We start from the raw sequence: 24728 nt of genomic DNA on the forward strand, positions 1-24728 counted from the left end.
AGGAAATACCGTTAAATCTTCGCCTTTTGGGATCCGAGCAGGTGAACAGGTCTTCTGGTACTGGAGTCTTTACCATATTTTATTTACAGATAACATAAAATTCAACAAAAAAGACACAAACATTTTTATTTCTCCCCTGTATTTTGTAGTTGCGTGACTTTTTTGTCAAGAAATTATGGTATGAATGCGCACCATCCAACAATATGAAGTTTTCAGCAGGAACATTCGGTGGACTGGGTGAATTAGTCCGAATTTCCTCTGACCCTGCAACCCTCCTTTTTTTTATTTGGAACCCGACATATCAATATCCACATAAAAAAGAGGAGGGTTGCAGGGTCAGAGGAAATTCGGACTATGGGTGAATGTGCAGGTCTTTGATCCATTCAAGGGAGCGAAACTGGTTTCTAAACCCTGACGGGCAGATGGACTTTGTTCTGATTAGGAATAAGGCATTATTAATGTCTGTCGAGGTGTGTTTCAGTGAAGTTAGTGTGTCATCCTTCCATATAAGAACCAAGTGTTTTTATGGGATTATTATTAAACACCCTAAGTTCAAAATGTTTTCCAAAGGATATGGTTACTGCGATATTTTCATTGTTATTTACCGGTTATCAAATTGCGCTTTGAACGTTTATAGCTATGTCCAGCGCTGGAACTTTCAGTATAGGCCTTTATTAGTCCCCTACCGGCGACTTTCGGTTTGCACTCCGCCCATCTGTCCGTCCGAAAAATCAGTTATCAGCACTTTTTCGTCATGCTTGCAGATATTCATTTGCTATTTGGTACATTGCTTACAGATCTAGATGGAAAATTGTTATGGCCTGTTGATTTTTTGCTGATTTTACGAGTTTTCCGCACTTTTTTGGTAACAAAATTTGCATTGTACTCATTTAATACCAGAAATTTCTTCCGGTTGGGGACTTTATATTGCCACGTAATACTCAAAGAACGCTTGTTTTCAATGTTATTTTCATTTATCAAATTGCACTTTTAGTATTTTGGCTTTGGCCAGAGCTGAAACTTTTGTGTCAGTCTCTGTAAGAATCAGGCAGAGGGTGAAACATGGTATGAAAAAAAAAAACACCAACATTTTGATAATAAATTAATTTGAGATAAATACTGTAATCTGATTGGTTAAAATAATTTTGTTATATCTCAATGGATAAAAAATATTGACATGCCCCTATTTAGTTAAATTCAGATCTACTTTTCTCATGTTTAAAGATAAAAATATGTTATAAAATTAATAATTTATAAGAATTGGCTATGGTAAAAATTTTGTCTATTGAAAAATAACATAAATTTTCCATGTGCATATTTTGTTTATTGCACTTCGCGCAATAAACAATATGCTCATGAAAATTTAATGTTATTTTTCAATAGACAAAATTTTTATTATTGCCAATTCATAAGTACAATTTGACTATTTGCACCATCAGAATCAAGGAAATAAGACCATATTTTCCATATCATGTTGGTGCATTGAGTAATAATTTCATTGAAATGCAATGAAATGAAAATTTCAAGGGCAGATAACCCTGTAAAAAAAAACCCTCATTTTTCTAACATTTTATTGTAAAAATTCTGGGCAAAGCAAATGATACAGAGATTAAATAACGATCTTTTCAAATAAAGAAAGTATCCTTGAATGATATTATATTGTTAGATTAGTGGGGTTTTGACATGCATGATTCTGATTTTTCCTATTTTGTCTGATTCTTACAAACACTTACACTTAATAGAGGTATTTTAATACATAAAGGATGTTACTTGGTTTGGGTTGGGGTATTTTCGGTAATTATAACAGTATTTATCTGAAGTGAGTTATCAAATTTAGGCATGTATAAGTACAACTTGTCAACTCTTCTTATAATTTTCAAAGCAGATCACGAATCCATTTCAATCCAACTTGGAAGAAGTATGTGAACAACATATAAACATATGTATGTTATTTCAAAATAAATTCTAGTATCAAAATGATTTTGGAACTTTGCTGCTTGTAAATAACCATTGAAATATTTGAAGTAATTAAAAACAGATAACCAATGATAACTCAATAATGAATCCTTTGAATATCACTAATGGATTAAGTATCATACTTGAGAAAACATAACAATTCCATATAAAGACTCCCAAATATTTTTCCACCATCAAAATAATCTTTTAAAATGTTGAATAACAAACTACATAAATTTTCTACTCTACATGACAGGATTAACAGAGTAACTAGGAGTGAAATTGAATCACAATATTCTACTACACCTTCAAATTTGATCAAATTCAAACAGAGTTTAATCAAGATGAAGTCGATTAAGGCAAAACAAACAATTCAAAAGAAATCAACCTTTTATTTTGACTGGGATGATATTAATGAACAGAAATCACATCCATGAAATAATTGTATATTAAAATGACCATGAAATTAGGTTGACTGAGACAAAAATAATGATCATTTGACAATAAACTGAATGCTTGATGTACATATGAATAACAACATAAAACACATAATTATAAGCAGCTAAAATGATGATGGTCTCAAGTCACTTGGCATCATCTTACAACAGTATGTCTAAATACAATGAAATGCTGCTCCCAAGTCACTACCATCAAATGTGAAATTTCTTACATGAAAATCATGATAAAATACGTAGAAATATTATAATTTTAATTGATATACATAACAACTCATGATATCAAGCATTAGTTTTAACTGCCTTCAAACCAGCCAAATAATCTTCAATTCTCTCTTCATAATAATGTAGAAATGTCAAGGAAATTATTTCAGTTTAGACTGAACACCTTCCCCTTACAGATTCATCCCATCATTTACATATACTTCTGTGTCAGTGGACTGGAAATTTAACATACACCTCTGTAAGTGTACTGGAAATTTACTGAAACAAGTATTTCAATTTATCAAAATGCTGAAGTACAGCATGTTTCCCTCAGTGGCATTGGCGATATGTGTCATATACCACAGATCTAAAAACTCATTATCTAACATATTATTGAACACATCAGGTCAATAAAATGAACCACAAAATATCAAATTAAAAATGCCTGCACAATCTTAGTACTGTGGAGGAGGTGGCCTCCGTGGTGGAATCCCTCCAGGTGCACCCATACGTGGCTGGGCACCTGGGTACTGAGAACGAGCCCCTGGGGGCATACCAGGAGCCCTTGGTGGCGGGTACCCTGGTTCCCTGCCTATTGATGCCTGAGGTTGAGTATGTTGGCTCTCTCGGCTCATTAAAGCTGCTCCCGGCTGTGAAGGTGCTCCTGGTGTATTGGACAAGTTTTTTAATAAGTTTGGTCCACTTTGTATCAAATTGTCCAAAGCTTTCTGTATATTTGGGTTGTCAAGATTTATCAGAGACGACATTCCTCCAGGACCTTGTCTATGGTCAAGTGCACCATTACCATGTGACTGTGGGGGCGGAGCACTTCCTGCCCCTTCTCCTGGCCCGTTCAGTATACTCAATATTTTGGCCTGTAGATCTTTCTGGGCATCTACTGCTTTAGGTTCCCCTGCACCATAACCTGAAAAATAACGGTAAAATAATTTCAAATGTTTTTCCTTCCATTATTTACATGACCTCAGACTAAAATTTCCTATCCCTTATTGTATATCATACAAATATTTATCTTTATTATGCAAAATATTTTCACTTAAGTGAATTGTAATCAAAATAAGGATAAGTGAGTTTTCTAATAGATACTACAACTGATATATACATGGGTCCTAAATACTGTTTGTACAAGTATTCTGCCATCTGGTAATTTATGACAAGACAGTTATGAATGGTAAGTTAGAGACTTTTGACCTGAAGTCATTGAGGCTTTCTCTTAATGATATGAAGATCAGATTTGACATCATGGCTATTGAATTATGAGTACTGTTATAGTTAGTTACCTTTGGAGTCTTGTATGACAGAGACTAAAGAGTGAATACATGTAGATGCTTCTTTATGAGGTTTAACATTTTTTTCCATTCTGTTTGTATATGTATGCATGTTTTGTTTTGTTTTTTTTTAATTGAGGATTACTTTAATAAACATCACAGAAAATGTTTACTAGATTTGCAAACAGATTATATAATCTATTTTAGATTAGGACCACTACATTTTAAAAATGTCTCAAGTCCTTTTTAGACAAAAAAAAAAGCAAATCTTATCAGACATTTCTGATATTTTCCTGTACATCCATAGGATACAAGAGTTTGCACCTGTTTTTGTGTTAGGCACAGACCATTTTCTTCTCAGAGGACCCTATGCAGGTCCGGGTGTTAAAAGCATAGGCCTGTAGCAGCGCTAAGCTTGTCGTAAAAGGCAACTAAATAGTGCTCAGAAACCTAGCCGGGGGCTAGGCGTTCTGCCCACAGAGCAACTGGGATGTGTGCCCCAGGTGGTGGAATGGAGTACCCCTGGCGTGTTACATGCTGGGGTTGTCAGGCTATAATACGGAAACCTGACCGCAAACCATAGTGGTGCACCATGTTGGGAAAGATGCCATGTTCCTCGCACGTTAAAAAACCCTAATGTGGTATTCGGTAGGAGTAGGAACCATAGGGCTCCGCCACAGGAGGCCAAATTGCACGATCCTACCCACCTCATCCTATTTCCAGTGGCAATCAAAATTTCTCGACCCCATTATCCTTGTGTCCCATCCCATTTTTCATTTCATCATCATTTCATGTTCATTTTATCATCCACTTCATGTTCATCGCCCGAATGTAGCTGAAATATTCCTGCTCGGGTGTTAAACCCCAACAAACAAACATACAAACAAAAATCTTCTCCGAGGGAGGCTGGGAAATTATGTTGAGTAAGAAATTTTTTTTTTTTCAGTAATAGCAAAAGCTATAAATTTTCTGTGAAAATCTACATTGTTAAGTAATGGGGAGAAATATTAAATCATATTTTTTTCTGTCTGTGGCTGCGTAGAAAATTTCTTTTGCTCAAATTTGGAATAATTTTATTTTTTTTCAAAATAATTCTAGTCCCCCCCCACCAGTGTAAAAATGGTCGAAGCCTTCAGCATACCACTACTAGGAAAAATGTTAACAAGCATGTTGGAAAGGGAGGATAATCTACAAGTCAACATGCTGAAGCTAATTATGAAAAAAACCACACTCACATTATGAGATCAGGGACAGACAGGATAACTGCAGTATAAATTAGGGCATAAAATGAGTACTAGTATTGTACTCTTACAATACAGTGTATTTATCACCAAAAGGAAACATCCTTTCACAAGATATATTTATTAATAATGAGAATGTAATGCAAAACAACATGTCAATACTTTCATTTACACTGCATTATTTTTGTTGTAATTTGGTGTGTTTGTTTATACACAGATTCAGTTATTTATGAAGTTAGTGTGTTTGTTTTACTGGCTTATTTTGATTCTAATGCATCAATTTATCTTTAAACTAGTAATATCTAATCTTACTTTCTGTACCAGCCCCATCCAAGTAGCGTGTGATGGGGATGCTTCTTTCTACCCTGGCTTTGAACTGCTCAGGTAGAGCTGCTCTCAGGAATCTCCTTCGCATTGAAGTGATTTCTCGTATTGTTGTGCACAGCATGTATAGTGTTTCCTTCAACATTGAGAACATCTCAGTGGGTTGTACGTTTACAAATTTAATGCTCTCGAGCATTTTTATGATTGGTACAATAGCATGACCAATAACCCTTTGTGGATTCAGAAGATCTCTGTCCTCATTCCTTACATGGTTTTCCAACCTGTTAAAGATTATCTCGTTACAAATTGGAGGCTTTAAACATTGACAATTTTCTGGAATTGGATATTTTTCACGCAACTGTTTCACCAATTTTTGATTTACAGACATTGTACAACTTAAACTGACAAATTCAGCTATCAAAGACCATGTTCTTGGATCTGTCTGTTTGTCATCTGCTCTTTTCTTACTCATTAGTTGCTGTGCAAAGATATGCTTTTCTTCATCAACTGACTTATGATTTCGATCAAAAGCCTGTTTCAAGGCTTTACCGTCTCCGATGTTTTGGAGATATTCCTCTGGAAAGAAATACTTGCCTATTGTCATTTTTCTAACACAAATCCAACGCTCATTTTTTGGTAAAAATTGTCTGATATGATGCCTTCTTCTAACAGTTAACTCCAAAATAAGATTAGAGAGTAGCAGCATACTATCTTTTAAAAGCTGATAAACAACTTCATTATCAATGGACATACTATTCTCAAAGAAAGCACAAGTTTGAATAAGTGGTACTATTGCTGTAGCCAACTGCATTTGAATATTTTGAAGAAAACTGTCATCACTTTTCTCTCTACCACCTAACACAGAAAGTAGATCTTGGGAAATCCATGGTGGTTTGATAAGGACACAATTCTCAGGCACATTATAGCGTTCAACCAATTGAAACATGTTTGCAGTAGTTGTACAGACTGTCTTCACTACTTCGGCTATAGCTGGTAGAATTGGTGCACCATCAGGTCTTCTAGTGGACATTCTAAAATCTCTGTACTCATCATTGGTATGTTCCTGACAAGGCTTACCTATTCCTCCATACTTCTCAGCCTCCTTCCAATGGCTGGGCTCTGCATGCATCAATGGTCTGGGTTGAGATGAATAGCTTTCGCTTTTCACTGCCATTTTAGGCATCTTTGATACATGTCCTGACTCTATTGTTAATAAACTAGGCTTTGATCCTGGGGAGATTAATCCAGGAGTCTGCAATAACCCTTGTGGTTGCATATGACCTGGATCTTTTGATATTAAACTTAGATTGAATTGGCTGGCATTAGGTGTTTGCAGCAATGAAGGTATCGATTGGTCAATGCCAGGTGTTTGCAGCAATGAAGGTATGGATTGGTCAATGCAAGGTGTCTGCAGCAATGAAGGTAATGATTGGTCAGCATCAGGTGTCTGTAGCAAGGAAGGCATTGGTTGGTCAACACCAGGTGTCTTTAGCAAGGAAGGCATTGGTTGGTCTACACCAGGTGTCTGTAGCAAGGAAGGCATTGGTTGGTCAACACTAGGTGTCTGTAGCAAGGAAGGCATTGGTTGGTCAACACCAGGTGTCTGTAGCAAAGAAGGCATTGGTTGGTCAACACCAGGTGTCTGCAACAATGATGGCCCTGGCCTAGTTTCTAATGAAAGAAATGAAGGGGTCTGATCAATTTTTGAAGATGCTGGTTTATTAAGTAATGATTTAGGCTTCACAGTAGCTGGAGTTTCTAAAAGGCAAGTTGGCGGAGGGACAGGTTGCGGCTTGCTCAACAATCCAGGTCTCGAAAGAAGGCTTGATTTACTGACAGATGTCTCTAAGAGAACCTTCTTTGGCTTAGACCCTTCAGCAGAATTTTGAAGAAGAGTTCTTCTAGGATGACCTATTTCTTGGGCAGTACTACTAGCCACATGGAGTTGTTGGTTTCGGTTAGCCGTTTCAGTAGCATCAGATGCTGTTTCAAAATGTGTTTCCACTTGATTGGCTACAATAGTTAAATTTGTTGATGCATCAAGAAGGGTTCTCCTTGGATAAAATATTTCTCTGGCATCGCTAGCAGCATTAAATTGTGACTTACTTTTCTGAAGGGTTTCAGTAGCAATATTTGCTGTTCCAAAGAGTGGTCTACTTTGATAAGCCATTTCAGTTGCAGTAGGGGCTACATCAAACATTGCTTCTGTTTGATAAACTACTTCAGTTGTACTTTTCGGCATGTCCTGGTCAAGTTCCATTCTGTTAGCTTCATTAGATGTATCAGATGATGAATGGAAGAGTGTTTGCTGATGTTTAATGACTTCAGACAAGGTATTTAATGCATCATTAAGAACCTGTTGTTGACTTGTAACTTCTGAACAACCTCCTATTGCTTCAACTAGCAAATTCTGTTGATGTTCAGATTTGCTACTCAAAGTTTCAAGAAGAATCTTTTTCTGATATTCATGGACTGCCTTCTTGTGGTTTTCAAGGAACTTCTCAGTTTGTTTAGCTTCTCTTGAGGCTGCTTTAGTACTTTCTTCAAGTACTTTTTTACGCTTTGCAACAGCTATTTGATCAGAAATGCTAATTGGTGTATCATTTTCAATAAGCATTTCTTCATCACTTGATGTTCTCAATGCTATTGAAGGCTCAGTATACAATGTGTCACTTTCTACAGATCTTTTAAGATGCCTTTCAGACATCTGTTCTTGGTCTCCTACAAGGCAAATAAAGAACACAGCATGTTCCATATTCCATTAAAGATGTTGGGAGTGTATGAATGCTTGTGTTAAAGGAGTTCAAGTTGTGCATTTGAAATTTCCTTTAACACGTCATTTTTGCTTCTATGAACATGTGTAGAGTTCAGTATTTATGATGCCCAGGGGTTTAAAATGTTCTTGGGAAGACCCGAGGCCTGGACTTCTTCATCTTTTGTACACTAAGCCCGAACACTGTTTTGTCAAGTCCCAATCGTAAGATATATAAATGCAATTTTGTTATCTGATATTCTTCAGTCAGAAATTCTGCATGAAAATGGAGACATTCTCCCAATTGGGAGAATTTCTACATCGGGGGACAATTGTGTATCCGTTTTGGGTGAATGTATCCTGATCAGGCCACAAAAATTTTGTTTAAAATTTCAAAAGCGCATGGAGAAAAAAATCTTTGACAGCAAATTTTTCAAGATGGAAGACGGGAAGGTCATGGAGAAAGAGGTAATTTCACTGCATAATTGGTGCATAATCCTTTCAGAAAGTATGGCTGTCTCCCCATCTGGAGCATGTAATACTAGAATAACAAAAGATACATCTGTAACATTGTGTTTGAGATGCTTAAGTCTACCAAACATCAAAGAGGACAGTGAATATGGCTGTCCTAACTTTCATGACTTTACAGTACCCAAAATCGGCGGTCCATGTTACCCAAGCGCCCAGTGCACAGAATAATCCAAGACTGGAAGATGCAAAAATATAATTTGTCAACATTGATATATAATGACTTCGTTCTTTGGACATATTACCAATTCGAAGCAAGTAGTTTTCTTCCTAGTCAATGCAATCTATGTACATTCACAGGAGCTTGTTTCTGTCGAAGTGGGGAAAATACTATCAAACAGGGGTCTTTCATCAATGGGCATTGATAGTCGACCCCTGTTTGATAGTTTTTCCCCACATAGACAGAAACAAGCGCATGTGTGTACATTATATGTACATTGCAAGGCGGACATGACATTGAAGGTGAACTCATTATTCTTACTCGTCAATCAAAGCGCTCAAGTTCTATACAGTGTTTGTCAAAAGTAGATTTTCAAAGAAATGAAATCTGATGACTAAATCATGTTTCTTAATTATTAATTATTACAGAATTCTTGACTGTTCTTATGTATATTTCTATGTTTGTATGGAAGAAGACACAGTGTAAATTGATTCTGTCTCCTGGTCTGATGCCTTGTCATCAGCTTACTGTTTTTGTGTTTTTTAACTGTGAAACTGTAATTGAGCAACGATATTTTCCTCAAAAGTTTTTCAACAGCAGTTGATCTTTATCATTCCTGCATGTCAAAAAATGCGTCTGATCAAGTGCAAGTTTGATTCAGACTTGAGAATGACTAATCAATAAATTGATGTAGGGAATACCCATTCTAAAAATAAAGTTATAAGTATTTATAGGTCAGGGAATAGATTGAGAAACATGGTCCAAATAATGACAACAAAATCTTTCAAAAAAGAGTTTTTATTTTTTTTTTAGATTTGTCATGCCCGATGGACTTATTTCATTAAAAAAACAGCAAGTCCAAGGTTCAATTTTTTTTTAGTCCTGGGCGTCGGGCTTTAGGAATTTTCAACCCCTGGATGCCAATACTAAATCCTCATGTGACATTATGCACAATAAAACACTATTAACTTAGATTTTTGGCACCAACTTTTTACCCTATCTCAAATATTTTGGGCTTCCATCTTGGATGAAATCATTTGTAAAAGCTTAGTTTTTTTTAAAGTTCCAGGTCATCAATGAAATTTTTCTCATTTAGAATGCTCTAAAAATACCTAGAAATAATTACTGGCTGTTCCATTAATGCACCTTGGGAGTTAAGACATAAAATTAATTACCAATTGATTTTGTCTACTGGGTAATTTTTGGGAGGTGTTGATTTTGGTCTATTTCAGTGGTTTGTCTGAAAACGTCAAAATAAATTCAGCAAAATATTAACTCCAGGCATATGTTTATCATCCACCAGAACTTTTCATATACCATTTTTGCTTCCATATTGCTAATTCTACAGCTGCCATGTTCACAAATGAAATTGAAAGCAAACATCACCTAGTCAAGGATTGATAAGGTCTTATAAGACCAAAAAAAATGCATTTAATCATTTTGCCTTATACAATTTACTTGTTCAATAATAATTTTTTAAGTTGGACAAGAATTTAGGGTTTTTTTCTTAGTTTTGTGTACCTGTTAATTATTAGAACTCAAAACTTAATTTTTAACAGGATTTTTTTTTTGGTTAATATTATGTGAAACATACAATGTATAAACTCATTCAGATGAAAATGCAAAATAGGAGGCACAAAATGGCATCATGTGAATCCTAAAAATTGCAATCAGCAGTTTCTTAGATAATGCTGATGAAAACTGAAGATGAACTTAGACAACATGATGACTGTTTAGTGCCCACTTTCCTAAGATAGAAGGACAGTACTGAGCACATTAGAGTCTAGCTGGAAGACAAATCTATGCACAGAGCAACAAATAGCTTTACATTTTGCATTTTCACCTACAATGAAGCGCCCTAATTTACTCCACATGGAATAATAAGTGCAATTTAAGAGACCTGTCCAATTTAGCCAATGTAAATTAGACTTGAATCTGTTTTAATTTGTTAACCTTTGGTATATGCCTAGTGATATTGTTATAGCAGTTAAGAGTAACTGACATTTATGTATATTGTGTGAAAGAAATGACAGAATGTCTTGAACGAAGCTTCATGTGTCAGAGACTTCAAAAGATTAAAAGACTTAGTTAAATAAAGTAAGAAAGAAAAAGTAAAAGGCACTAGTAAACTTAAATGGGTGACATCCTGGATGACACACAAATCTGTCACATGTTCTCTAAGTTTTTTACTACTTGTACATAGCAGATTTTAACCCTTAATTTACTGGGCTAAAGAATGTAGGGAAGTTCTGAAAGTTTTCGTGGATTTTTTTTTAAAGTGGTTTGGAAAACAAGCACAACATGATATATAGTCCTATCGACAGAATTTCCTACTGATGTACTGGTTTTGTTTTGTTTCCTTTTTTCAAAGTAATTTTTTTTCCTAACAAATAGTAACTTTTTTTTGTTGGCTTTTCAATTTTTCAATAGGTGAGTCTTGTATTGATCTAATATGAAGATACATATGACAGCAAAGTAGCTATTGCATGTATCTAATTTGACAGAGGATAAAATGACTTTGGTTTACTGTTTTTACTTTAATTGTACTTGTTTTTAGTAGGGTCAATGAATTAATTCACTTGATTTGTGGGTTCTACCAAGAAGGCAAGAACAAATTTGTGTCCTAAAGAGGACAAAATGTAGCAAGAAAACTTCATTTTCTATACCTACCGTCATAGGCTTTAGGAGGAATACGACCCTCAGACTCAAGAAGTTTGTCTCGCCGATCAGTCAGGTAACTAATGACTTTGTCCAGCTCTTCCACAGTCAGCTGTCTCTTATCAGCTAGTAGATTTAACAAGTATATTATGTCCTGGGATGGTGGGACGAAAGGGGGTGGCACCCTAGTGGCAGGAGCTCCAGGAGGTCTTGCTGCTGCTACCTCCTTTTCACGTTTGGCAGCTTGATAAGCATCAAAACTTCGTTTGATCAGATTGATGGCATCATCTACTGGCATGTTACGATGTTCTGTAAATTAGGAATGATAAACCAAATGAAAATGAAAAGCTTCACATGAAACAAGTCATTCAAATTCAAACAAATAGTCTCAGCTATTTTTAATCCCTTCAAAAAGAACTCAAATCATTCATGGTTCCAAGATTACACTTTTAAACACTTGAGCAGATTTCGCCAAAATGTGAATATTTGACATACAAAATTTTTAAGAATATAATGTTTATATGTTCTTTTTTTTTAAAATCAAAAGCAAAGATAGATTGAAAAACAACAAAATCATTACCTGAGTTCCATGGTGTTAACACAACCACAGGTTTACTGTATAACAAGAAATTTCCGCATACATTTAAATTAACTTTTAAAATTGTCGCAAGATTCCATTGAACGCACACAATAATATTGATTCCGATCGGGCAAATATTATATTTATAATTCTTTTAATTCCTAATTTATTCATAAAACATTTAAAAATAACATTGTATAACAGGCCTACATTCAACATACACTGTGTAAAAGGACTTTTTTAATAAAATGGTCTTAAAAGCATGTTACCAGTGCAAGATATATGTCTAGTAGCATAAATTTAAGCATACGATACACCCTTATTTGGCATAGCAACAAACAAAATAAAAATGACAAAACTAGAAGTAAATGAACAACTGACTAATGAACACTTGTATACCATAATATATCCTGTCTGGCATAAATAGGGAAAATCAGAATAAAGAAAGCAATGGAAACAGAGAACTTCCTTTGTAGTAAAAAAATTTATAGGTCTCAAAGTCATAACCCAAGCTTTAATTCTTACATGTATATCAAAATAACATAAATAACAGTGCTCACATACATGTATCATCAGTTCACCCAACACATTTCAAGGTTTTCAAGTCACTCTGGCCTAAATCTGGTGCCAGAAAAATTGGTAGTTGCTGATTTTTCTTGCCAACAGCATAATGTTATAATAGGCCCTAACTGTGTTTACAGCAGTTTAAAAATATGACAATGTTCGATCATGTACACTCCATTACCAAGAGTGAGTACATATTTTTAACCGTATTCCGGCAAAATAATATGTATTATAACAGCAAATATTTATTTGATCCACAAATATAACAAAACCTATATAATTTTGGTTAAGAATTGGTGATAAAAGTTAAAATAAGTTGTAAAGTTTAAAGAATGTTTTATTTCTTTCACATGATTAAGCACGAGCAACATTTTTACCGCAAACAGACTGATAGCAAAAACACATTTTTACTTCACTCAAAATGAGTGAGTCTATCTTCATTCTTAATTAAACAACCATATCTTTGCACTATTAATCATTTAGTTTGTTGCGCTTTTTCATTACCGATCACGAGAGATACGAAATGTTGCATATGATTTCTTGTTATACAGTAACTTGCAATCCATCAAACAAAATCGCGGCTTGTAACGATTTCAACCATTTTTCCAAACAATAATTGCTTACTTTTGAACTGTTTAAATTTACAGCAAAGATAATATGCATGCATTAATATTTTTTATGCTTCAAGCAAATTATTGGGTTTACAAAATCCATCTTATCGAGTAATTAGATGGTATCATTGATAATATTAGGTACACAGAAGGCAATCTGAAACTAATCTTAACCATTATACCAACAGCCTTCATTCTGGTACAGTTGTTGTTCAGATTAAAACATCATACTACACTTCTCATTTGGACAGTGTTTTTTCCATTGAGTTTTTCAGATTTTTTATTTTGTTTTTATATTATGTTTTATGTCTTAAAACCAAGAATTTAAAATTTCCTAACTTTTTACCTGCATTACTTCAATGCAGGCAATTCAGCAATATATTTCAATTAAATTTGATACTACTGTACAGAGAGCATCTTGCTTGTCCATTTTATGTTTACATATTCTTAAACATTACATGCATAATATTTATAAAAACTTCGGAAGTTTACAGAAAATTATGATAGGTGAAGAAAATGCATCATAACATCTGTTAACGCCATCGCTAGTTGCATAAAAATGTTTAACTTAAATAATATATTTCATTTGTAATAAGTCTACGGATTGTTTCCCTTCAAATAACACAGGTTATTTGACAAGGACTTATTTGGTACTATGACATCATTTTAATGATTTGTTAAAAGTCCACAATCTAAACAATCAGTAACAAAATAATGTCCTATACAAGGTTAAAACTTAACTTGTACAGGAATCAATTTCCAATTTAATTTAAAAAAAAACAATATTTCAATTTTTTACCAAGTTATACTTGCATATCCAACTTGAGACAATTTACACTTGTTCGTAAACAGCATTAGGGTTCATGAAGTGGAAACTACTCAAAGTTGATATGGTTGTACAACAGAAATTTGTTGAAATTTTTTCAGAAAATTTATGGTCACAGACTTCTAACTGTCCATGACATCGATTGTCTGAAACAGCATGATTTGAATAACTGATAAGGTCTTAAATTTACAGGTTTAAACGTAACTAGATGTAATTGTACTTGTTCTATACATTATTCGAGTACAGCCATTAACTACATACTATAATTCTCTTCCAGTAGGTGGTTAAATTTTTGGGGTAAAAACAGAGTTTTGTCCAATCCATTTTTTATTGTATTTTATTGTAAAACGTAAAGACTAAAGAAAATTTATGCGATGGATCAAATCTTTTAAGAATTTCAACACCAAGTACAGAAAACTAAACCATAATTAGATCACTTCATTACACTCCATCTAAGAATGAGATTCTTAAATTTTAACATCGTTGACATGATATTTTCTCCAATAATTAGATTTAATAAACCATTGCAACATAAGCATTTAGTACTTCGTATGTTAATTCTTAAATATATTATTAACACGATATTTGCGATACGTATCGATTTTTAAATACATACAAATTATTTCACAACAGTCTCATAAACTAGAACAAATTTAGAGACCTCGATCAGTGAGTTTTTACACAGTTTAAAATAAATGTCAATCATTATGAAATACAATATGATCATAAATCAGAAAAAGGTATGACAACTACTTGAAAATAGAAGTACAAGAGTTCAGATAAACTATTTTGTCTGGTAATTATACTTCATACGAAGAAGTAAGTATTCAAATTAAAAATGGACAGGATTGGATTATGCTTCAGAAGAAATGATTTTTCAAACGAAAAAAAAGCACAATTATGTCTTGCTTACACATCTATTGAACCAGCAACTATCATTTATAAAGCAATTTATGTACGGGAGTGTGTATGTGTATGTGTGCTTTTTTCCCACCTTGTGGTGTGCCATGCAGTATGTTGACAGTGAGAGACTGATGAGCCTCATTCTGACTGTTGATAACGACAGCAAACAGACACTGTCTCTTTGCAGCTTCTTCAACCATTTGTGGGATAGTGCGGTCCTCAGTGATGACACCAATGGTACAAAATACTGCAACCACTTTCAATTTTCTTTCAACAAATTCTGCGAATTTCCTGTTAAAATTATGGGTAACTAAAATAAAGTATCCACTTTGTCTGAAAATGCACTATTGATTATGCAAAACCTGTTTAGTTTATGAGGTGCATTTTTAGTGAATGAACCTGAAACACTTGATGGTAATTATCAGAAATTTTAAAATATTTGGAAAGGTCAAATACAGCCAACATTTTATAACACCATAATACTTCAAACTTAATAATCATATCAAGTAACATTTATAACATGTGACCTACATTAAAGAATTATTGAGTATAATAATCTGACAGTCCAATGGAGGAGGTGGTTTCCTGACAGGAGCATCATAAGCTGGGTCACGGTAATATGGATCTCTGTAAGGATCAGCATAGGGATCTCTCCTGGGCGGTGGTGCATATCTAAAAATATAATCAACATAACAATCATTACTTCCTGGGACATAGTGGATATCTGTAATATAATCAACATACTTCCTGTGACATAGTGGATATCTGTAATATAATCAACATGACAATCATAACTTCCTGGGACATAGTGGATATCTGTAATATAATAAACAATACAATCATTACTTCCTGGGACATAGTGGATATCTGTAATATAATCAACATGACAATCATAACTTCCTGGGACATAGTGGATATCTGTAATATAATAAACAATACAATCATTACTTCCTGGGACATCGTGGATATCTGTAATATAATCAACATGACAATCATAACTTCCTGTGACATAGTGGATATCTGTAATATAATAAACAATACAATCATTACTTCCTGGGACATAGTGGATATCTGTAATATAATCAACATGACAATCATAACTTCCTGGGACATAGTGGATATCTGTAATATAATAAACAATACAATCATTACTTCCTGGGACATAGTGGATATCTGTAATATAATAAACATGACAATCAGCTAAATGATGGGAGGGCATCAATATCTCAGAGATATTAAAAAGCAGTCAAATTCTTTGCTGATATGGTTGAAACTAGTTACATTAAGATATGGTTAAAGTGATATCTAATGTCACCCAACTATGTTATTACAACAATTAATGCAACCAATAATCTTTAAGGCAGCATTTTTTAAAATATCAATGAGCTGGACTAAGGAAAAAACCTTCTAAAATGCTTTTTTTTTTTAATTTCTATGAGTATAAGAATATATGACTTATTCTCAAAATCTTAAAACAATAGGCATTTTGAAAAATAACTGCTACATTTGTACATACCTATATGGATCATCTCTGTATCTATCATAATAGGGATCATCTACAGGTGGCAGAGGTGGTCGTCTATAGGGGTCAGCATATGGGTCATCTCTCCTGTAAAAATCACTACATAAAAGACGAAAAAACTGGCATGTTAAAAATGGAAAGCAGAATACAATTATTTTGTTCCAAAGATTATGTATCCTTATCTAAATCAATATCTGAAGTGGAAATTCAATGTTTCCTTATGATTTTTTAACTGAAAAAAAATGAGTGAAATTTGCAATTTCCTTATACAGTATCAAAACATGTAACACATGATGAAACATTTATTTATGTCATAAAAAGTAAAACAGACTAAATACTTCTGTATTTTGACAGCCATACTAGGATTGGTAAGATAGCAGAATTAACCAAAATTTGAAGTAAATAGGCAGCTTACTTAAGAATTGTAATGATTAAATCAGGATGTGATAAAGCAGAAATCTGCCAATTAACAGAAAAATCACATCCCTGTAAAAATAACTTCCCCATGTCTTATGTAAGAATCAAGCTTTTCCCTTACCGGGGTGGTGGGTGATCTCTGTAGGCATCTCTGTAGCGATCGTCATATGGATCTGCTCTCAATGGTGACCTTTCTCTCTCAGCAGGGGCTGTTGGGGGTGGGTATCTGTCAATCATTTAGGCATATTAATTTGACAGCACTGCCAACATAATCATTAACAAACCACTCAAATTACAAAAGATGGAATTCAAAAATGAATTGCTGAATCATAGGCAAATCTTCTAACAAAATTTAACTTAATCATAAGCTGTCAGTTTTGTGTTTATTTCAATTCAAAGTTTATATATCCTTAAGAGATGACTTAAAATTACTCCACGAGAAAACCACCATATTGTCAGATCCTCAGATGGAATCATAAACCATAACATATTCAATAAAGAGCTGTGCTTTAAGTGGATGATACTCCCGTTGCCCTTTTAACTTACGAAGTTACATGATCAACTAGAAATACTGGGAACCCTGTCAAATAGCCTTCCCCCACCCCACTTCCCAAAAAGTAAATAAAAAATGCACAAAAATTTGGCACTATCATAACAAATGGTCCATTTTCAATGATTTTCAACAAATAAATTCCCTTGGTCGTTTCTGCCTTTTTTTTTAAAAGTAAAACTTCATAACATGGAAATGTAAAATTTGACAGTTATACAAATCGGAAGTGAACTTCCTTCAATAGATATGAAAAATTCATCAAAGTTTCATAAAAGTAAGTAAAAGTGTTTTTTAGTTATTGTGCAAAAACTTGAAAGAAAATCCCCCCTTTTTAAGCATAAAAATTTGTAACATGGAAACGATTCATCTGAAACTTATAAAAATCGAAAGGGAGCTTACATGAAAAGATATGAACAATTCACCAAAGTTTCATAAACGTAGGTGAAATGTTTTCGAGTTATTGTCCGAAGTGTTGACAACGGACGGACGGACAGACAGCGGTATACCATAATATGTCCCGTTTTAGATGGGCATATATAAATAGAAATTTATTTTCAAGTAAAACTGAATTTAATTTGCAGTTAACCCAGAAATTGACAAGTTTAAGACTGTTACCTTTCTCTCTCATAAGGTGACGCAGTTGGTACAGATGGACTCCTTCTCTCTGTGGCTGGCTTTGGGGCTCCTCTTCTACCATCTAAAGCCATTTTCACATCTACAAGTAGGTAGAAATTGGAAATTCAACAATGACAGAATTGTATATATCAATAAATTTTAACCTGAGGTTGCACATGTTGACATGCGAGGTATACCCCACTGGTACTGAAACATGGACAGCACCCAAAATCTCTACAACATATGCCAGATCTATACAAAACCACGTACCAAATTTGAAATCAATCCATCTATTGGGAGCCGAGATATTTGTGACAAAATTCAGACAGATGGAATGAAGGATTGACAAGGTGATTCCAATATAACACCCACTTTTTGAGTAGGGGTATAAAAATATGAGATGTTCAAACTGTTGTTTTGTATTCAAAACTTTTTCAACTATTTCATTATCGAAATAGTACTATACCAATAAAATTACTCAAAATTTTTACTACATTTGATTTATAACAATTTGAAAAAGAGTGATAGCACGTTCAATTCAAATCTACCTAAGCTTCCGAGTTAATTTAAAAAGCTCTATAGGTAGAAGGTAATGAAGCGGGACATGCTGATATAATGTACAGCAGATCCTAAAACCATGTTGGGTTATACTTCGAAATCAAAACTTATTTGTTGTTCGGTTTTTAAATGATAATTTTTTTTTTTGGAAACTGAATCAGGGATTGTTGAAATCAAACACGGCCTAGCCACATGATTCAATTATAGGCCTTACCTAGTTTTGATCCTTTCAATAGTCCACCATTTTCATTTTCCACTGCTTTTAGAGCTTCCGCCTCCTTTTCGTACTGAACAAAGGCAAATCCTCTATCATGAAGTGACAGTCCTATGAAAGATACATCACTTACTAAAACATTTTGACCTCTTAGAACATAAAGACTCGAGTACCTGTATTTTAATTGGGTAACTACACTGCACTCATGAGCAAATACAAATGCAAAGAAATATGTGGAAATGCATTAATATGCACATTGGAAGTCACATTGAGACAGTTAATATTGAAAGTGAAGCAGATAAAATTGTGAATAAAATTACCGGTTCATTTTTGTGTAGTATATAAACTTTAAACCTAAATCATATACTAAAATATAGATTCATGTATTGATAATGAAAAATAACATAAAATTAATAATTAGGAATTTGAATTCCTTGATTAATCAGCATACAAACAATATAATACCTTGTACACATGTACATTGTAAGTACAAGATTTTAATAAGTTAAATAACACGTTTTACCACTTACAAGTTCTTGTACATTTTTGTACACAACTTTTTGACACTTAATGGTAAAAATTCATTTCTACACTTATGCTTATCAAAATTTGGGGTAGATCAATTAACTGAACTTCAAATATCTTAAATTAAAGTTAGAGCTGTCTCATCTTTCAAGACGAAAATTCAAACCTAATACTGTTATACCATTCTGGAGACTTAAGTACTGATGCCTGGAAGTTGATGAATAAACAATCTTACATATATATATATTATGTGTCACAGGCATGAGATGAAGACTGCTATTTCAGCATGGAACTAGGTATAACAACAAACTATTTTAACTTTACCGACTCTGTTTTACATTCCACATTAGTGCTTTACTCGAACGACTAAAAGCTGTCCAAAAGTTCAAAACTTTACGAGAAATTTTCGCGAGAAAAAAATCGCGCTGCTAAATCTCTGCTATTGAAACTTCATAGCAAACCACAAATTTGTTGGAATTCCATTTCTGCATTTTGTGCAAACTGTCGCGTCATATCGGGTACCTCTGCTCAAAAATTTATCCATCAAGTATTTAATAAAAACATTCTTCATGTAGGTCACAGAAAAGAATTGACAAATTTTATTCTTTAAACAACCAAGTTAAACATTCAAATTTCAGATTACAGGTAGTTGAAATAGACCAGTTCCATTTCCAATGTAAATTTAGGTAGGCTACTGAGCAATTTAAATAGCTCTTTAGGTAGAAATCTACACTACATTATATTAATGAGTCCTACTTCACTATTACAGAACACCTGTGTGATCTTTTGGACACTGTCTTCTCATTTTGAATAGCTGTCAATTATGATGACCTTTAAATTTGCCATCTACCATCATAATTGACAGCTATTCAAACTTAAGAGACAATGTCCAAAAGATCACATAGGTGATCTGTGGTAGTTAAATAGGGCACATTGGAATAATATAGGGCTGATTTTTACCTAGTGAGCTATTCAAATTACTTACCTCCCTAGCTACATTTGTATTGAAATTAGATCTGGTCTATTTCAACTAGATGTAAATTTCACTAGTTTTTTTTTAATCATGATAGTTATCAAAAGATTTGTTTCAATTCACTTTAAGCTATCATTTGACATTTTTCTTTGTTTCTCCAAATTTCCATACAAATGTTATATTTAATTTTCTTCAAACTTTTAATGAATTCAAAGCAATATCTTCAGAGGTCAGAAACAGATATATATATAATCAATTTTCTGAGACCTTTATAAATTTCTGGATCTAATGGAAAGGGCACAACTAACAAGCAACTAACATTCTAATCAAATTATATGATTTATTCTCATGTGGTTAGTTCAACAATTGAGGCATGTTCATTTGAAAAATCATGCAGAGGTCAGCTGAAGAAAGGAAGCCTAACTTATAACAATACTGAACAATGAAGGTCTTAAAATATAAATCAAGATCTTTCTACATGCAGAGGTTATTTACAATAATTTCTAACTTCAACAAATCATGTATACATTAAATCGATGAAGACTACATTTGGTATTTGAGCAAAATTTTAATAATTCCCTTTTGACTTCAAACTACATGTGTACATGTACACTTCACTAAGACTACCAGAATGTAGCTATCAATAAAACAGACATTTCAGAGCAGCTTTATACCATTATTTTGGTACAGAAAAATCAAAACCGGAACTGGACAGGATTTTTACATTTGTCTACAATTCATATTTCCTCCAAATAACTTGGTACAAACAGAAATGTACACATTCACAATCTTAATCAGATCTTAGCACTGATGATAACAATACTGATGTCAGTAATGTAATGCATTGTATGCAGACAACTTACCAATTATTTTTCCATATTTTGTAAATATATCCTCCAATTCCTTTTTTGTTACATTAGAAACAGGCACATTTCCAACAAAAACTCTGGCTTTCATCAGGTCAATGTCATTAATATTAGTTCTGTTCCCAATAGACGGAGATTTGCTCCTAGGTCTTGAGGATCTCCTGCGCCTTGAAGAACTACGGCTTCTACTGTGACTTCTCTTCACTGCCCTTGGGGACCTTCTTGGGGACCTTCTTGGAGACCTTCTACCTCGACTACCTGACCGTCGGTGAGAATCATGTGACCTTATACTTCCACTGCGGCTTCTACTCCTGCTTCTTCGATGTCTTGGACTGCGACTTCTTGATCTTCGCCTGGGCATAACTCGACCAAAACGATCATAACGCTCGCGTGATCTACTACGGGACCTACTTGGCATTTTATTTGGGATCTGTAATTATCTTAAAAGCATGAACAAAATGACATTATGCAGAAATACAAACCTGAAAAAGAAATTGAAGCCAATTAATATACATAGAAAAAAATTACAACTTAATAACTACACAAAAATAACAGCAATAAATCTTATTAGTTTTTCTTCCTAATAGTACATGTAATGAAGTATAACCTGAAATCCACCGTTAAAACACAGGGTTCATACTACTGACAAAATAGTTGCCCTCGTCAGTGGTGTCGCTCATTTCGTCTCCAGACAAGACCAAAAGCAAAGTGTAGGGGCCATCCCATTTTCAGTAATCACCAAAGATTGGGACAGTACTGAGTACTCCCTCTTTCAGCAAAATTTTGACCAGTTTTCATTCTTTCAATAACAATTCAAACAAAATGGCATCAACTTGAGGAAAACAATTATCAATTTTTTTAAAATGTATGGAATATTTCATTACGAACAACTCTATAATCTATTTATCAGCCCTTTGTAACAAATGTTTGAAACAACAAGTCTCAGAATCATATTTAAGCAAAAAAAACATGAAACATGAAAATAACATGTCTGTTACCTGGTACCCAACCGACCCCGTTTTTCATGCTTACCCTAAAACATTTATGGCTGTTTGACTCGAGCACTGTTAAAGAGTAGATTGTTTCCCCATTTGCTCAATGCAACATGTTTTTGAAAACTAAAATAATTCCCATACCTACCTACCCCATTTTTTCTTGCTGATATCAGAAAACAAGCCTATTATTTTTTTTTTTTTGCCTTATAATTAGGACATGTTTAACATATAGACGAGTATTGCTTAAAAGTCCCTGTAACATAAAAAAATGTGTACTTAATTTAATTAGACATAGACCTCCAATGAACATACATCTGTACAATAATTCAGAAGATGAAACTATACATTGTTAGTTGCCTACCTTAGTCTATACAATTCATTAAGTGAAAGTAAAGTTGAATTTCTCTAGCTCCAACCCCAGCCTGTTATTGCAAGAGGTGGGGATAAAATTACAAAATATAAGTTGTTATCATATGAAAGAATTAGCTATTTTTATTTGTTATATTAGTACTCATGCAAAGTACAAATGTAGCACTTCACTTTCTTTCATAATAGAATTATGGCTGTTTTTTTTTTTTTCAAGAGCTGCACCGTAAAACTTATTACTGTTTCAAAACAGTAGAATCTAAGTCTAAAAAAATTTGATGTGAAGAATTAAAATTACTATCAAAATTTCAAAAATCATAAGTGATAATTTTAATACTTAACATTTCCAAAACTTAAATAAATGACAAGTTAAAACCAAATAACTTAGTATCAGGAAATTAAAATTCAATATTTCCACTGGCAAATTAAGCTGGAAATTCTCAAAATACAAACAAATGTAAATAGATTCATATTATAATGTAAACTTCAATTACTTCAAATACAAGTCTACAATGGAAACAAATCATAGCTCATGTGGAAAATCAAAAGTTAATCCTACCTCTAGAGCACATTGGTAGAAACTAAGGTATTTTCTAGCCTTAGGGACAACACTTACAAGGAAAGTGGAAATGTTGTAAAATGCCAAAGCCATAACATTTGAAATGTCCCGATCATAACCAATCAACTATCCTACCATGTGCCATTTACATCCGACATACATAAATGTATTATTTTAGGAAAAGGTAATTATCCCCGAGGTGAACTCTTCACTTCAATGTTCTGTGAACATATTGCACTTTGATTTAACTATCAATTTTGTGAACATTTATCAATGAGTCAAACTTGGTCTTCCATTATTCAAAAGAAATTAAAAGATACAAGTGTAGCAAGCAAAATAAATTTACCTTCATATAATCATGATTCCCTCTACTAGGAAAAAAGAAAATTCCGTTAGCAAAACACGTCTGAAAATGAACCGCACTGTGCTAGTTAAATTGTAAGCAACAAAATCTATCTCTATACTGCTATACCTATTACCATGCTGAAGTATTCAATATAGTGTATCCTATGTTCCATAACAAGTACCCGACAAGAGTTATAAAATTCTGAGTAGTAGTACATATTTAAACAATTATGGCTTCATATGTTTTGCCAGGTTGATAATAACTTGAATTAACTCTAACTTTTGAATGATTAAAATTGGTCAGATCACTCAAACAACTTGATCCCTGAAATTTTGAACTAATGGTCAGAGAGAATTCTAACCACAGACACAACAGTGCCAGATACGAAATTAGGATTATACAATAATGGTATAAATATACTGTAATAAAACATAAAAAAAATACCCAAAGAGAAATAAAATGTGCTTGTGGCATCAACATATTTCAATTGATGTTCATGTGCTGAAAGGTTATTCTAAAGGACCATACAATATTTTTTTTTAACTGGACAACAGAAATAAAACTGCATAAAGACATTACACTAAAGAATAAGTTCCATAAAATGTAGCCACAAGTTACTCAAAACCTAGTAAGTCCAAGCCAAAAAGTACACTGTCACATACCATAGGTTTACGAATAATTACATGAAGTGATTTAGGTCAATATCTTTTCTACGACCTGCCTATACAGCTACCTTTTTATGCGCGTCATCAATGCCAATGCCCAGGCAACCTCAACCTGGTTAACTCAACAATAATTTGCATCACGATCAATGCTCAGTGCTAAGGTTTGATTCATCAGTTATAATGCCATTGTAAGGCAGGCCCCACAAAGACCCTAAACCCTATAAATAATTGTTCAAAGGGGTTGTCGGGGTGTGCACATGTATTGTCTGTGGTCGGTGCACGGGCCGAGACACGGGAAAGATACTTCAAAGTAGGCTATTGGAACTTGTAAGAGATATTCGAAGGGGAAAGCCTGCATTGCGTGGTTCTTCTGCGATATTGTACGTTAAATTACTTTGATTTTGTGAAGCAGTCTGCAAATTACTGTAATTTCGTCTTCACTTTATTCACTAAATATGAAGAGCACAGCACAGCCTCGCTTCCAAATAAAAAGTTAAGAAAGCTGCAAA

At 33.7% G+C, this 24728-nt stretch overlaps 1 protein-coding gene across 8 annotated transcripts; it reads right to left on the reverse strand.

The window, feature by feature from the left end:
• Nucleotides 1-2328: 2328 nt before the first annotated feature.
• On the reverse strand, nucleotides 2329-24716 carry LOC148618045 (nuclear receptor coactivator 5-like). 8 transcript variants are annotated; one of them, XM_088585875.1, is made up of 12 exons: nucleotides 24614-24705; nucleotides 23555-23579; nucleotides 21286-21718; nucleotides 18925-19035; nucleotides 18153-18252; nucleotides 17109-17213; nucleotides 16565-16657; nucleotides 15580-15720; nucleotides 15140-15339; nucleotides 11577-11873; nucleotides 5455-8187; nucleotides 2329-3540 (listed from the first exon to the last, which is right to left on the reverse strand). In XM_088585875.1, exons 2-12 carry the CDS (start codon nucleotides 23558-23560, stop codon nucleotides 3071-3073), a joined length of 4689 nt encoding a protein of 1562 aa, XP_088442001.1. In that variant the 5' UTR covers nucleotides 23561-23579; nucleotides 24614-24705; the 3' UTR covers nucleotides 2329-3070. The 8 variants fall into 8 exon arrangements, with proteins under 8 accessions (XP_088442001.1, XP_088442000.1, XP_088442004.1 ...); XM_088585874.1 differs by having other exon boundaries at nucleotides 16565-16669; XM_088585878.1 differs by lacking the exon at nucleotides 23555-23579 and having other exon boundaries at nucleotides 16565-16669; nucleotides 21286-21728; nucleotides 24614-24716.
• Nucleotides 24717-24728: the final 12 nt, after the last annotated feature.

The sequence above is a fragment of the Perna viridis genome, chromosome 5 (genome assembly GCF_037379345.1).
Source record: "Perna viridis isolate PV_CMFRI_1.1 ecotype Kerala chromosome 5, ASM3737934v1, whole genome shotgun sequence".
Classification (NCBI taxonomy): Eukaryota; Metazoa; Mollusca; class Bivalvia; order Mytilida; family Mytilidae; genus Perna; species Perna viridis.

What these genes read in the sequence shown, in the direction of transcription:
- LOC148618045 (XM_088585874.1), bottom strand. An exon ending in ACTGCATGGCACACCACAAG is followed by an intron (nt 11,874 to 15,139) that starts GTGGGAAAAAAG and finishes CCTAATTTACAG; the next exon opens with AACATCGTAACATGCCAGTA. An exon ending in GGATGGGGCTGGTACAGAAA is followed by an intron (nt 3,541 to 5,454) that starts GTAAGATTAGAT and finishes GTTATTTTTCAG; the next exon opens with GTTATGGTGCAGGGGAACCT.